This window comes from Mobula hypostoma, chromosome 8 (assembly GCF_963921235.1).
Source record: "Mobula hypostoma chromosome 8, sMobHyp1.1, whole genome shotgun sequence".
Lineage (NCBI taxonomy): Eukaryota > Metazoa > Chordata > Chondrichthyes > Myliobatiformes > Myliobatidae > Mobula > Mobula hypostoma.
The window spans coordinates 122238893-122255237 of NC_086104.1; the positions used below are offsets into that span (position 1 = coordinate 122238893).

The 16345-nt window shown below is 48.6% G+C and overlaps 1 protein-coding gene across 3 annotated transcripts in view; it reads right to left on the minus strand.

The window, feature by feature from the left end:
• LOC134350242 (NF-kappa-B inhibitor delta-like) overlaps positions 1–16345 on the minus strand; it is a 38081-nt gene that overhangs the window by 21698 nt on the left and 38 nt on the right. For 2 of the 3 annotated variants that reach the window (XM_063055256.1, XM_063055254.1), the window contains exons 1-5: positions 16294–16345; positions 6118–6209; positions 5656–5689; positions 4153–4391; positions 252–502 (exon numbers count right to left, since the gene is read on the minus strand). The exon at positions 16294–16345 is cut by the window's right edge and continues 38 nt beyond it. In XM_063055256.1, the coding sequence (XP_062911326.1) occupies positions 252–502; positions 4153–4391; positions 5656–5689; positions 6118–6209; positions 16294–16309 (632 nt within the window). In that variant the 5' untranslated portion in view covers positions 16310–16345. The remainder of the gene's footprint in view (positions 1–251; positions 503–4152; positions 4392–5655; positions 5690–6117; positions 6210–16293) is intronic. The other variant, XM_063055255.1, reaches the window with a different exon arrangement.

Below are 16345 nucleotides of genomic sequence, written 5' to 3' on the forward strand. Positions count from 1 at the left end.
TGCAAGGGACAAGGTACAAGTAACAAGTGTGACAGCTGAGTGTGTGAGGGTCAATGCAGAAGGGTGAGTGTGCAAAGCAAATCCATGCAAGAGTGTGACATGAGCGAGCAAGGACTGATGCAGAAGAGGCAGAGTGCGCACGAACGAGTGTGGCTGAGGTATGTGTGAGGATTAGAGCGAGAGAGCACGCGTGTGGGGGGGAGCAAGCGCGAGGGTGCGTACATGTTGGAGCCGAGCAAGCACGCACTCACGTGTCTCCGTCGTGGTCGGGTTGCAGCAGCTCAGACACCTGCATCCGCTGGACCGTCCTGCGAGCTTCCTCCAGCTGGGGTCCGCCCAGGGGCTGGGGTGGAAAGGTGGAATGCCCCGCCGTCAGTCCCGAGGGGAGGTAGGGGACTGGAGTAGGGTCGTCCTGCTGGGCGCAGGCCCCTGATCCCACCCAATGCGGCAAGACCGGACACGGGGGCTCAAGTGGTAGCAGGTTAGGTCCCGGAATCAGGGGCTGTGGGGAGCAGAGGGGAGAGGGGTTCTTTACAGCGGACAGCTCCTCCTCCTTTCCTCCTCTCTCCCTCCCTTGTGCTTTCTCTGTCCCTCCTTCCTCCCTCTTTTTCCCTTCTTAATCCTCCACCCTCCCTCCCCACTCTCTGCCCCTTCCTCTTCCTCCTCCCACTACCTCCCCATCTCCCTCCTCCCCTCCCCATTCCCTCCTTACTCCATCCTACCCTCACTCCTCTCTTACCCTTCCTTCTTCCTCTCTATCCTCCCCTCCCCACTAACTTCCCTTTCCTCCCCTCCCCACTAACTTCCCTTTCCTCCTCCTACTTTGCTTTCTCATCCCCTCCAACCCTCTGTCCCTGCTCTCTGCCCCTCCTCTCTGCCCAATCCTTCCCTCCATCAGTTTTCTCTCTCCTCATCCCCTACTTCCCTTCTCTTCTCTCCCTCCCTTCCAACCCATTCGCCTCCTCTTCTCCCTCCCCTCCTGGACCCACCTACTCTCTTCCCCTTACCCTGCTTCCCACCCCTCCCTCCCCTCAATAGTCATACAGTACAGAAAAAGGCCCTTTAACCCAACTCTTTCTTGCCTACCAAGATTCCCATCTTGTGCCCATATTTCAGCTGCTAAACCTTCCCTATCCATGGATCTCATCAAACGCCATTTAATTTTTGTTAATGTATCTGCCTCAACCACTTCCTCTGGCAGCTCATTCCATATACAGACCATCCTCTGGGTGAAAAACCTTCCTCAGGTAACTAACTATTAAGTCTCCCCTCTCTCACCTTAAACCTGTGCCCTCTAGTTGTTGGTTCCCCAAACCCTGGGGACAAGACTGTGTGCATATACCCCATTTATGCCCCTCATAATTTCATACTTGTCCATATCACCAACATAAGACCAATTCTCCCCCACCCCTCCCCAATCGCCAGGAATCCAATGTACACAGTAACTGATTAACTAATCTTTCAGAGACAACTCAAGAGAATCAGCAATCCCGTGGGTGAAGTCACACAGTAAGGAAACAGGCCCTGCAGCCCAACTCGTCCATGCCAACCAGGATTCCCATCCCAAGCTAGAACCATTTGCCTGCATTTGGCCCATATTCATCTATACCAGGGGTTCCCAACCTGGGGTTCTCGGACCCATCGGTTGATGGTAAGGCTCCATTGCGTAAAAAAGGTCGGGAACCCCTGCTCTAAACCTTTTTCTATTCATTTACCTGTCCAGGTGTCATCTGAACATTAATGCACCTGTCTCACCCACATCACTCGTTCCATAAACGGGCCACCCTCTGGGTGAAGAATCTACCCCTCAGGTTCCTATTCAATCTCCCCCCTCTCACCTTAAACCCTGCGCCCTCTAGTTCTAGATACTCCAACCCTGGGGAAGAAGTCTCTGCACATTCACCCTGTCTCTGCCCCTCATGATTTTATACCTCTACAAAATCCTACACTCCAAGGAAAAAGGTCACAACCTGCTCAACCTCCCTCTATAGCTCAATCCCTCGAGTCCTGGTAACATTCTTGTAAAACTTCTCTGCTCTCTTTCCAATGTAATGACATCCTTCCTATAGCTGGGTGACTAAACCTGAAAACAATATCCCAGGTGTGGCCTGACCAACATCTTGTAAAACTGCAACATAATGTCTGAACTCCTGTACTCAGTTGCTGTGAGTGATGAAGGCCAGCCTGCTGAATGCCTTCTGCACTGCCTTGTCCATCTGTGACTCCATTTTCAGGGAACCATATACTTGTACTCCTAGGTTCCTCTGTTCTGCAACACTCCCCAGGGCCCGGCCATTTACTGTGAAAGCCCGGGCCCCGGCCGTCCACTGTGAAAGCCCGGGGCCTGGCTGTTTACTGTGAAAGTCCTGCCCTCGTCTGTTTTCCCAACACCTCCCACTTATCGTTCCTCGGCTACCTGATCCAGCTGATCAGGATGCCCCTGTAAGTCCTGACAACCAGCTATTTTAGTGTGAACTGCAAACTTCAGCTCATCTGCCTTTGACTGTGGAAATGGAACAGATTCTTCATTCAGGCATTAGGTCCCACACCACCAGGTTCCGGAACCAACAGCCATCATCTTGTCTCCTGAACCCGTGTGGACAACTTCATTCAACCACCGTCTGAACTGATTCTATGACCTACAGATTCAATTTCAAGGACTCTTTACCATTCATGTTCTCAGTATTTTCTGTATTTGCACATTTTCTCTTCTTTTGTACATTGATTGTGGGTCGGTATTTATTTATGTATAGTTTTTCAGAAACCCTCTCTTTATTGTTCTTGTAAATGCCTGCAAGCAAATGAATCTTGAGGCAGTATATGGTAAGATATAGGAACATTAGATAATAAGTTTACATTGAACTTTGAACTTTTCAATGGTTTTCCCAAGTAATGTTATGTCTTAGTTTGGAAAAAACTAGTAGAACTTTTGATCCCCGATTTGATTTTGAGAGAAGGTGGAGCTCTTTTGCTAAATATTATCATTTAATTTGAATCAATTTACATGGTTTCCTTCCAAATTTATGTTATATAAATATGATTTGGCTGTTGTTGCTTTCTTTTTCTTCTTTTACACAAACGTGTATATATAAATGATTGTAAGAAGTATTGCTCCGGGAGTTACTTCCTAATGGTTTTTTTTTCTTGTTTTGTTTTATAGTTAGTGGGTTTTTTTTAGTTAGCTGGGGTTCTCTTTTTTTCCTTCTTTTCCTTTTATAAATTTTTTTTTCATTAGCATATATGCTTTTTTTCAGCTTTATTAATTATATACATACTAATTTGTTGAATTTCTGTATTTTATAGCTGTGGAAGATTATATAATTAATGAAAAGATTTAAAAATGAAAAAAAAAGCTGAACTTTTGACCCAAGCTCAGGACTGACACGTGACTGATTACTCAGGGCAGACAAGAGGACAACCTCACTTGTGCACAGCAAGATCCCATGACCATCATGATCGTTAAGAAAGTTCAACAACACTTCTACTTCCTCGGGAGGCTAAAGGAATTTGGCACATCCCCATCGACCCTCACCAATACGTATCAATGATCCACAGGAAGCATCCCAGCCGGATGTATCACGGCTTGGTACGGCAACTGCTCCGCCCGCGGCCACAGGAAACTGCAGAGCGTTGTGGACACAGCTCAGCACATCATGGAAACCAGCCTCCCCTTCGATGGACTGTCTGCACTTTCCCTTGCCACAGTAAAACAGCCAGCATAATCAAAGACCTTACCTACTCTGAACATTCTCTCTCCCATCAGGCAGAAAATTCGAAAGCCTGAGGTCACCAGGCTCAAAGACAATTTCTACCCCACTATTATCAGACTCCCTTGCATCATAAGTTGGATTCTTGACCTCACAGTCTACCTTGTTATGATCCTGCACTTCTATCATTTACCCGCACTGCACTTTATTCTGCGTTCTGTTATTGTTTTACCTTGTTCTGCACTGTTGCAATAATCTGATCTGTATGAACAGACGAAGTTTTCACTGTATCTCAATACATGTGACAAAAGAATAAACCAATATCAAATTCCACGACCACAAGGAAGAAGGCATGCCAACGTCTCTACCTGCCCCACTCCTAAGCTAACCCCTTACCCATTCACCTCCCTCTCCAGAGACCCTGCAGAGAAGAAGGGCTACCAACCGTGTAAGGAGCCGGCTGTTCTTGGTATGCTGCAATAGTGTCACTGCCGGGTGTAGTGAACACGTAGGGATCATACACCCCCACCGGGTTCGGCCCCTCTCTGGGGAGAACCTCCTCAGGCATCACACACGCTGAGTTTTCTTGCGACAGCGTGGACTGGGCCGCGTCGACGTGCCAAGAGGGGTATGCTGGGAAGACGGGGCCGAGATTTCCTCCCGGGTTCGGAAAACTGAAGTTGTCTGTCAAAGGAATAATGAGAGACTATCAGTAACAGCCCTATGCCAAGAGACTGAACACCAGCACATTAACTACACAGGATGTGGGGGGGCTGAGGAAAGTCTGAGTGAGCTAGGGTTTTTCTCTTCAGAGAGGATGACAGACAACTTGATAGAGGTGTACAAGATGATAGGAGAGTGGATAGCCAGAGACTTACCCAGGGCAGAAATGACTAATATGAGGGGGCATACCTTAAAGACTTTTGGGGGACAATATAGGAGTGTTATCAGAGGCAGATTTTTTTTCTAAATATGGAGAGTAGTGCCAGGGTTAATGGTAGAGGCTTACACATTAGGGAAATTTAAGAGACTCTTAGAAAGGCACATGGATGTTAGAAAATTGGAGGACTATGTGGGAGATGATGATGACGTTGACTCAGGCCTTAAAGGCCAGTGTCGGGCATTTTCATGCCTTACAAGGCGTGGGATGAGAGACTGTGTGGCACGCTACTCTTCACACAGACATTTCACAGTACAGTATCTTTCTTTATTTTATGAGGTCGAGTAGCGAGCTCAATGCTCAACCTGGCACGGATGGAAAGCGTACTCAGCGACTGGATTCGAACCCGGAACCTCCATTCTGGCGTCTGGCGCTGATCTCACTGCGCCACCACCCGGTCTACGTGGGAGAGAAGGGTTACGTTGATCTTAGAGTAGGTTAAAAGTGAAAGGAAGCTTTAAGGGCTGAAGATAGATAAGTCACCTGGACCAGATGGACTACACCCCAGGGTTCTGAAAGAGGTAGCTGAAGAGATTGTGGAGGCATTAGTAATGATCTTTCAAGAATCACTAGATCCTAGAATGGTTTCAGAGGACTGAAAAATGGCAAATGTCAATCCATTCCTTAAGGTAGGGAGGCAAAAGAAAGGAAATTATAAGCCAGCTCCTCTGTCTTGTGGTCTTAAAATGTCAGCACAACATCATGGGTGAAGGGCCTGTATTGTGCTGTGCTGTTCTATGTTCTAATAACAGATCCTGGCAGTGGGTTACTGGCCAGGATCTAATGCTGGGGTTCGGGTGGGTTATATATAGAATAACAGTCCACTGGGAGAGGGTTACAGGCTGGGATCTAATCCAGGGGTTCAGCGGGTTTATATATGGAACAATATTTCCACAGGAGTGGGCTACATTCTGGGACCTAATCCAGGGGTCCAAGGGGTTATGTAGATAGAATATCAGATCCCAGGGAGTGAGTTACAGGAATACTCTGTATATATTTGACACTCACCTTGCTGATGAGACGAGGCTTTCGATGGTGCCTGCTAAAGTAAACATGAGTTATTGCAACTGTCTGCAGCCTGACCCCTTACAAAAGTTCACATGTTTTTCTCTAAGAGACATGCCCCTTTCTGTCCGTCGCCCCTTTCCCGGTCTTCCCTTTCCAGCCATCATTCAGAGCCCACCCACTTTCCCAGACGGTCACCTGGAGACGCGCCCCTCATGGAGAAACTTCTCCCTTTCTTTCATCTGGACCTCTGCCTCTTTCACTCAGTGGCCCTGCCCATCCGCTAACCATCTCCCACAACAGAGCTCTCTTCCACAGCCCCACCTCTTCCTGAAGCCTTTGCTTCCAACAAACAGAACTCTGCCCTCTTACTCCCAGTGGACAGTCCCCCCCCCCCCCACCACCCCACCCACCTTCCACTCACTCCTCGCCTTCACCCACTGCACCTGAACCCCAGACACTCACCATGGGGCTCCCTCCATTGCTGCTTCTTCTCTTTGCTTCCAGGAGCTCCCTCACTGTGGGGAGAAGGTTGGACTGGGACCTCTCTTTTGATGCTGTGCATAAAGGAGCAAGGGGTCAAACTGGGTGAAATTGGAACCTCTTTCCCTCCCCGGACTGCTCTCCCAACCCCTGCCTCATACCCTGAGGTTCCACTCTCCGTTCCCTCAACACCAGCCTTGAGTCAAACACAGTGCTGAGGTCAAGAGAGTTGAGACTTTCAAAGTTCTGTTGCGTGAACATTACCAACAGCCTGTTCTGGTCCAACTGTGTAGATGTCACGGCCAAGGTAGCTTACCAACTTCCTCAGGAGGTTAACGAAATTCAGCATGACCCTGACAAATTTACTGATGCTCTATAGAAAGCACCCTATCTAGATACATAATAGGTCGGTATGGCAACTGCTCTGCCCGTGCCACAAGAAACTGCAGCGAGCATGGACACAGCTCAGCACATTATGGGGACCAGACTCCCCTCCACGGACCCAGTCTGTACCTCTTGCTGCCTTGGTAAAGCAGCCAGCATAATCAAAGACCCCACCCATCGCAGACATTCTCTCTTCTCCCCTCTCCCACTGCGCAGAAGATACAAAACCCTGAAAGCACGTACCACCAGGCTCAACGACAGCTTCTACCCTGCTGTTATAAGATGATTGAACAGTCTCCTAGTATGGTACGATGGACTCTGGGCCTCACAATCTAGCTTGTCATGGCCTTCTACCTTATTGTCTGTCTGAACTGTGCTTTCTATGTAATTGTAACACTTCATTCTGCATTCTGTTATTGCTTTCCCTGTGTAGTACCTAATGCACTGAATTGATTGTATGGATGATATGGAAGTGCGTTTTTCACTGCACAATAATAAAACAATTTAGCAATTCAACCTTCCTTTAGGTTTCCCCTCAATCTCTTGACACTCCATGGAAATCAACCCAACTTTGTCCCACTTCTCCTCACCCTCCTGGTGAACCTCTTCTGCACGCTGTGACAAGAATACACATAGATAAAAATATTAGCTGTCCTGTGCTGGCAACAGTGGGATCAGCAGTTGGTCTGCCACCTGTCTTCAGGAGAGAGAGAGATAAGGAAAACAATGGAGCAGCATTTGGAGATGTTAATGAAGGAAGGAGAGCTGTCAAGATCGGCTCCCCCTTTGAACCCTGAACTGTTTGAAGTGATGGACAGGCGATACTCCAGCAGAGGGATAAAAAGGGACAGGTTCGCTAAGGCAGGACACACACGACACCCGAGGTAACAAGACCCTGGAAGCGGTGCGTCTCTCACAACTCGGTGGGAAGTACCGCCCACAGAGTGGAAAGGCACGATCGGCGGGAACCTGGCGTGTGTCCACCCTTGCCTGGGTGCCAGGTTCACTGCAGGGAAGCGATCGTATCTGGAAACAGAGGGGTCACGGTCGGTGACCTCAGATGACATCACAGAGGACTCGCCCGAAAGCTGACTGCGAAGGTCTGTGTGGAAGCTGTGTTGAACATTCATTCGTTTTTCTCTCTCTCTCCTTCCCCCCACTGCCCATCGCCACGGCAGCGATTACTGCGAACTGAACTGAACTAAATTGAACTGAACTTTGCGTCACTTTGAAACTGGTCATTTACCCCTAGACAATGATAGAGCTTGATTGATCCTGTTATCTTAATTCTGTGCACATGTGTGTTTATCATTGCTGAACTGTTGCATTTATTATCCTTTTGATTAGAGTACTGTGTTGCTTGTTTCTTTAATAAAACTTTCTTAGTTCTAGTAATCCAGACTCCAACTGAGTGATCCATTTCTGCTGGTTTGGCAACCCAGTTACGGGTACGTAACAACACCCTCCCTGTAGTAGGGCAACAGGAACTTCAGAATACTCCAGGTGTGTGTCTCAGATGGCCGCTTACAGGGGAGGGGGTGATCCCCCCTGCTTTTGGTGCCGTTATCCTTCCAGCTGGTAGAGGAAGTTGGTTCGGAAGATGCTGTCAAGGAGCCTCAGTGTACGTAAATGGTTTAAACTGATGTGGTGATGCCATAAGACATAGGAACAGAATTAGGCCATTCGGCCCATCAGGTCTGCTCTGCCATTCAACGTGGCTGATTTCTTTTCCACTCTGACCCCATTCTCCTGCTTTCTCCCATCGCCTTTGACGTCCTTGCTAAGAAGGTGCAAACTCCCCACACAGAGGGGCGCGCACACACAGGGAAAGAGGGCATATTAGCCGCATTTAAAAGCCATCATGATAAGTACATGGACAGGACAGGTTTAGAGGGCTGTGCCACATGTGGGCTATGGCTCTCAGAACTATACAAGCAGTCCAGGCGCCACCTATGAAAGGCTATCTTAAGAGCGAGAAAACAATTGTGATTGAGGTTAGAGGTGGAATTGGGTGCACATCAGCTCTGGCAGGGTTTGCAGGCCATTAGGAAGTAAAATCTTAATAACACCTAGCAGTGTGAATAGCTATGGTGTCCACTCCTAGATGAGACCAACATCTTTTATGCACGCTTTGAAAGGGAGAGTAAAACGACACCTATGCAAATCCCTGCAGCTTTCAGTAACCCTGTGTTAGGTATCTCAGAGGCTGACTACAGGCGCTCTCGAGGGGGCGTCAGGCCCTGATGGTGTACCTGGTGGGGCTCTGAAAACCTGTGGCAACCAGCTGGCAGGAATGTTGAAGGACATCGTCAATCTCTCACTGCTAGTCAGAGGTTCCCACCTGCTTCGAAAGGGCGGCAATCATACCAGTGACCAGGAAGAGCAGGGTGAGCTGCTCCAATGGCTTTTGCACAGTTGCACTGACATCTACTGTGATGAAATGCTTTGAGAGGCTGGACATGGCTACAATCAACTCCTGTCTAAACGAGGACCTTCAGTTCACCTCTCACCAGAATAGGTCTACAGCGGATGCAATATCACTGGCTCTCCACTCGGTCTTGGATCACCTTGTCAGCAGTAACACTCACATCAGGCTGTTTCTTGACTACAACTCAGTGCTCAACGCAATCATACCCTCAGTTGTAATCAGAGAGATCCAGAACCTGGGCCTCTGTCCCTCCCTTTGCCACTGGATCCTTGACTTCCTCACCGGGAGACCAGTCTGTGTGGATTGGACACTACGCCTGTTCCCTGCCGATAATCGACACTGGTGCACGCCAAGGATATGTGCTTAGCCCACTGCTCTACTCCTACACTCACGACCGTGTGGCTAGGCACAGCTCGAAAGCCGTCTATAAATTTGCGGACGACACAATAATTATTAGCAGAATTTCAGGTGGTGACGAGGAGGCGTACAGAGGCGAGGTAGATCAGCCAGTTGAGTAGCATGGCAACAGAAAAAGCCGTAGAAAGTCCTAAACTCAGCCAGTTCCATCATGGACACAAGCCTCCTCAGCCCCCGGGACACTTTTAAAAGGCAGTGTCCATCGTCAAAGGACTCTCATCACCCACGGCAGGCCCTCGTTTCATTGCGACCATCAAGGAGGAGGTACAGGAGCCTGAAGACACACACTCAACATTTCAGGAACAGCTTCTTCCCCTCCAACTTCATTTCTCTGAATGGACAGTTAACTCATGAACACTTCCTCAGTATATTTCCCCTCCCCATTTGCACTACGTATTTAATTATTTTTTAATATATACTTATAATTTGTAGCTTTCACTGCTGCAAAACAACAAATTTCATGACATATGCAGGTGATATTAAATCTGATTCTGGACAGGAAGGGAGGTAAAAGAGGTGGGGGTAGTGGTATTGCTAATCAGGGATAGTATCACCACTACACAAAGGAGTGGAGGGGTTGTCAGTGTGGGTGGAAGTCAGAAACAGGAAGGAAGCAATCACTCTGTTGGGAATATTCTATAGATACCCCAATAGCAACAGGGACAATGAGGAGCAGATCGGGAGGCAGATTTTGGACTGGTACAAAAATAACAGGGTTGTTGTCATCGGTGAAATCAACTTCCTTAATGTTGACTGGCAACTCCTTAATGCAAGAGGCTTAGATGGGGCAGAATCTTTTAGGAAGGATTCCTGACACAATATGTGGACAAGCTAAATAGAATAGAGGTCATACTGGATCTAGACAATGAACATGGTCAGCTGACAGATCTCTCAGTGGGTCAGTATTTCGGAGATAGCGACCACAATTCCCTGACCTTTAGCATAGCCATGGATAAGGGCAGAAGCAGATAGTATAGGGAGTATTTAATTTGGGGGAGGTAGGGATAATTATGTTGGTGTGAGGCAGGAACACGGGAGCATAGATTGAGAAGACTTATACTCAGGGAAATGAACAGCATAAATGTGGAGGTTGTTTAGAAAGCACTTGCTGAGGGTTCTGGGTAGGTCTCTCTCAGTGAGGCAGGGAAACGATGGTTGGGTGAAGGAACCATGGTTGGTTGACAAGAGATGTGGAACATCAAGTCAAGAGGAAGAAAGAAGCTTACTTAAGGTATATGAAGCAAATATCAGACAGGGCTCTGGAGAGTTACAAGGCAGCTAGGAAGTGACTTAGGAGAGCTAGAATGGGACATGAGAAGACCTTGGTGAGTAGGAGTAAGGAAAAGCCCAAGGCATTGTAGACATACTTGAAGATCAGAAGGATGACTAGAGTGAGGGTAGGACTGATCAGGGATAATGTAGGAAGTGTGTATCTGGAGTCAGAGGAGTTCCTTATTGAATACTTTGCTTCAGTGTTCACCAGTGACAAATGTGAGGGCAGTGTAGAACAGGCCAATATTGAGGTTAAGAAAGAGACAGTGTTGATGCTTTTGAAACACATTAGAATAGATAAATCCCCATGGCCAGACAGGATATACCCCAAGTTGCGATGGGAAATGAGGAGCAAGATTGCTGGGTGTTGATGATGATCTTTGCATGCTTGCTGGCTACAAAGGTAGTACCAGATGAGTGGAGGGTGGCAAATGTTATTTCTTTGCTCAAAAAAGGGAATAGGGATAACCCTGGGAATTATAGACCAGTCAGTCTTATGATGCAAACTAAGGATCTGGAGAAGCATATTCTGATTAGAGATAGTCAGCATGGCTTTGTGAGGGATAGGTCATGCCTCATGAGCCTGATTGAGTAAGTGGCAAAACAGATTGATGAAGGTAGAACAGTGAATGTGGTCTGTACAGATATTAGTGAGGTGTTTGACAACTGGCTTGGCCTTAGAAGGCAGAGGATGCTAGTAGAAGGAGCTTATCCTAGTAGATGGAGGTTGCTGACAACTGGTGTGCTACAGGAATCTGTTATGTACCCATTGCTCTTTGTGATTTTTATAAATGACCTAGATGAGGAATTGTAAGGGTGGGTTGGTAAGTTAGCAGATGACATGAACATTGGTCGCGTTGTGGATAGTGTCAAAGGCTGTCGTAGGTTACAATGGGATATTGACAGGATGCAGAGCTGACCTGAGAACATAGAACACAGAACATAGAATAGTACAGCACAGTACAGGCCCTTCGGCCCACAATATTGTGCCGACCCTCAAACCCTGCCTCCCATATAACCCCCACCTTAAATACCTCCATATACCTTTCTAGTAATCTCTTAAACTTCACTACTGTATCTGCCTCCATCACTGACTCAGGCAGTGCATTCCATGCACCAACCACTCTGAGTAAAAAACCTTCCTTTAATATCCCCCTTGAACTTCCCATCCCTTACCTTAAAACCATGTCCTCTTGTATTGAGCAGTGGTATCCTGGGGAAGAGGCGCTGGCTGTCCACTCTTAACTCCTCTTAATATCTTGTATACTTCTATCATGTCTCCTCTCATTCTCCTTCTCTCCAGAGAGTAAAGCCCTAGCTCCCTTAATCTCTGATCATAATCCATACTCTCTAAACTAGGCAGCATCCTGGTAAATCTCCTCTGTACCCTTTACATTGCTTCCACATTCTTCCTATAGTGAGGTGACCAGAACTGGACACAGTACTCCAAGTGTGGCCTAACCAGAGTTTTAAAGAGCTGCATCATTACATCGCGACTCTTAAACTCTATCCCTCGATTTATGAAAGCTAACACCCCATAAGCTTTCTTAACTACCCTATCCACCGGTGAGGCAACTTTCAGGGATCTGTGGACATGTACCCCGAGATCCCTCTGCTTCTCCACACTACCAAGTATCCTGCCATTTACTTTGTACTCTGCCTTGGAGTTTGTCCTTCCAAAGTGTACCACCTCACACTTCACCGGGTTGAAGTGGCAGCTGCTGTTCAGTCTGGAAGAGTGTGAAGTAATTCACTTTGAGTAGTACACTCAAGGCAGAGCAGCAGTGTGGAGAAATAGGGGGAACCATAGACCCTTTAAAGTTGCAGTGTAAATTGATAGGATGGTTAAGAAGGTGTATGGTGTGCTGGCTTTCATTAGTCAAGGGTTTGAGTTCAAAAGTTATGACATAATATTGGAGCTCCATAAAACTCTGGTTGGACTGCACTTGGAGTATTGTATTCAGTTCTTGTCCCCTCATTACAGGAAGGATGTGGAAGCATTAGAGAGAGTGCAGAGGAGATTTACCAGAATGCTGCCTGGATTGGAGATGTGTCTTCAGAGGAAAGGTTGAGTGAACTAGAACTTTTCTTAAAACAGGATGAGAGATAACTTGATAGAGGCGTATGAGATCATGAGAGGCAGAGATAAGAGTGGAGAGCCAATGCCTTCTCCCAAAGGTAGCAATGGCCAATACCAGAGGATATCCACTTAACATAGAACATAGAAATCCACAGCACATTACAGACCCTTCGGCCCACCATGTTGAGCCTACCATGTAACCGACTCTTGAAACTGCCTAGAATTTCTCGACTGCATAGCCCCCCTATTTTTCTAAGCTCCATGTACCTATCTATAAGTCTCTTTAAAGACCCTATCGTATCCGCCTCTACCACCGTTGCTGGCAGTGCATTCCATGCACTCACTACTCTCTGTGTGAGAAACCTCTGACATCCCCCTTGTACCTACTTCCAAGCACCTTAAAACTATGCCCCCTTGTGTTAGCCATTTCGGCCCTGGGGAAAAGCCTCTGGCCATCCACATGATCAATGCCTCTTATCATCTTATATGTCTCTGTCAGGTCACCTCTCATCCTCCGTTGCTCCAAGGAGAAAAGGCCGAGTTCACTCAACCTATTCTCATAAAGCATGCTCCCCAATCCAGGCAACATCCTTGTAAGTCTCCTGTGCGCTCTCTCTATAGTATCCACATCCTTCCTGTAGTAAGGTGACCAGAGCTGAATACAATACTCCAAGTGGGGTCTATCTAAGGTCTTATACAGATGTAACATTACCTCACGGCTCTTGAACTCACTTAAGGTGAATGGAGGGTTTGGAAGAGATGTCAGAGGTAGTTTCTTTTTGCACAGAGAGTAGTGGGTATCTGGGATTAGAGAGTAGTGGGTGTCTGGGACTCACTGCTCGGGGTGGAGGTCGAGGCAGATACAACAGAGGCATTTTTGGATAAGCAGATGGACAGTTATGGGCTCTGCAGAAAGAAAGGATTAGATTGATTGTGGAGTGGGTTTATATAGATTGCCAGATTATAGATTATAAGGGCCTGTGCTGTGCTGTTCTAAGAAATGTCAAACACTGGAGGATACCGGTTTAAGGTCAGAAGGAGAACGTTTAAAGGAGCTGTTGGGGCAAGTTTGTTTTTACACAGAGAGTGGAGGTGGAGGGTGATATGATAGAAGTGTTTGAGATAGACATGCATGAACAAGCAGGGAATAGAGAAATAGGGACCATGTGCACGCAAAACCCAACATTCTCTGCATATTCATGTTTCTATCTAACAGCCTCTTAAACACCTTGTCATATCTACCTCCCCCACCAGCCCTGACAAGGCACTTCAGGCACTTACCACTCTGTGTAAAAATAACCTGTCTCACACATCTCCTTTGAACTGTCCCAGAGAGGGGTAGGGGAGATGGGGTGAAGAGAGGGGGGAAAGAGAGTGGGAGAAAGTGGGGAGGGGTGAGAAGAAAGGGGGGGAAGAAAGGGGGAGGGAGAAGGGAAGAGGGTGAGGGTGAGGGAGAAGGGGGAGAGAGAATCATGCCTCCTCGAACAGGATATAACACATTATTTCCTTGTTAAATAAAGCGATGCCCTTTCCCATCACCGCTTGGGTCACCTGCCCTCACATCAGTAAACCGACTTCCCCTACCACCCACGCTCTAAATGTTAGTCTCCTATCTCCTTCCTCTTTCGATTCCTTAAAGGGACAGGTTCTGTTTTAATTCTCTTGAGGACTCACACCCTTTCCTTGCCACACCCTCACATGACAATCCTATTCCCAAGTACTGAAAGCTCGCAGTGTTCCAGCCGCTCTCCCTTACCTCAAGCACTCGCCCAAGTGAGGTGGTCTGAAGGAGTGAACACTGTAGGAACCCAGGGAGAGAGGGCAAAAAGGAAGTAGGCACAGCAAGACCCCACAATCGGCAACGGCGCGGCGCCCAAGGAGTGAATCTCGGATCCGGGACCCAGGAAAACTATACCCCCACCACCAAATCCCCGCTTTCCCTTCGGATCGTGGCCGTGGATTTTATTTTACGTTCGGTAGTCGGGGTCTTAGGTTAATGTCCTGGTCTGTATTGTGGAGCGGCGCACCCTCACCATCGACCCTTCTCATAGGGCAGACCTCCCTCAGTACTGTCAACCTAATTGTATACAACATTGAGAAGGCGCCGAGGGGACGCTCCGCCCTCGAAGGAAACGTCGGGATGCAAGGAGGGAGCGCCGTGCAGTGGGAGGGAGAGCGCGGAGCGCACCCCCCACCCTGTGTCCCGTATGGTGATATCATCTCGGCTGCAGTTCGTATCTTCCCGTGCTCAGAATGGCAGCGAGGGGTTGCGGATTTCGCTCCGCCGATTAGCTGCGACAAGGCGTTACGGAAATTTTCAGGGTTCCGCTTGGAACCCAGTGTTGCCGATAGGGAGGTGACGTCAGACAAGAACGTGGCGCTGATTGGCGCACGGCGGACGGAGCCCACCCTACACCCCACCTATAGTGACGCACGCAGCGGAATCCCCGCGGGGAAATCCCCTGTAAGGTGGTCCCACACCAATAATCGCGCGTCACTACCCGCGGGGTTCCGCTTAGTTTGGAGATGTAGAATGAGGTCATGGTTAAAGGGTCAGCTTTGGAGGAGGGAGGGAGAGAGGGAGGGGAGGGAGGGAGAAAGAGGAAGGGGAGAGAGAGGGATGGGGAGGGGAAAGAGAGGGAGGGGGAGGGGGAAACAGAGGGGACGGTTGGAGAGAGGGAGAGAGATGGAGGGGTGGAGGGAAGGAGAGAGAGGGTATGGATGGAGGGAGAGAGGGGATGGATGGAGGGAGAGGGGATTGAGGGAGGGAGAGAAAGGTGATGGATGGAGGGAGGGGGAGAGGGGGGGGAGGGAGGGAGAGAGATGATGGATGGAGGGGGAGAGAAAGGTGACGGATGGAGGGGGAGAGGGGAAGGGATGGAAGGAAGGAAGGGTGGGAAGGAAAGGGGAGATGGGGTGGGAGAGGGAGGAAGGAATGGAAGGAAAGGGAGAGATGGGGAGGACGGGGGGAATGGAGGGAAGGAGAGGAGGAATGGATGGTTGTTGGGAGAGTTTGAATGGATGATGGTTCGGATAGGGAGGAAGGGGAGGGGAGACGGATGGGGATGGTAGGGGAGGAAAGGGAAGAAACAGGGAAGGGAAGGAGAGAGGGAGGAGTCAAATGGGCAGAGGGAGACGGGGAGAGGAGGGTGAGAAAGAGTAGAAAGATGTAGCGAGATGGGGGGATAAAGCAAGTGGGGCAGATGGATGAAGCGTGAGGGAGGATGGGAAAGAGGGGAGAGAAAGGGACAGGTGAAGGGGACGGCGAAGGATGGGTTATAAATGGGATGGTAGGTGATAAAAAGGGAGAGAGGGTGATGGAAATGTAGAGAATGCGGCAAGGAGTGGTAGAAGCGAGGGGGAAAGAGGAGTGAGATGGGAGAAGGAATGCGTGAGGGAGGGAAATATGAGAGAGTAGAGAGAGGGGTAGAGGGTGGGAGGGAGAGAAAAGGGGTTTGGGATGGGGAGGCATTTGAGAAACGGGATAGAGAAGGGATGGAACAGAAGGGTTAAGAGAGAGAGGGAGCAGATGTCGGGGACTGCAACACCACCCGCCGCTGTGAAACCGGATACTCACATTTTTGCCAGTGCATCCTCAGGCAGGCTGCCCGGAGCTGTCACTCGCTCGC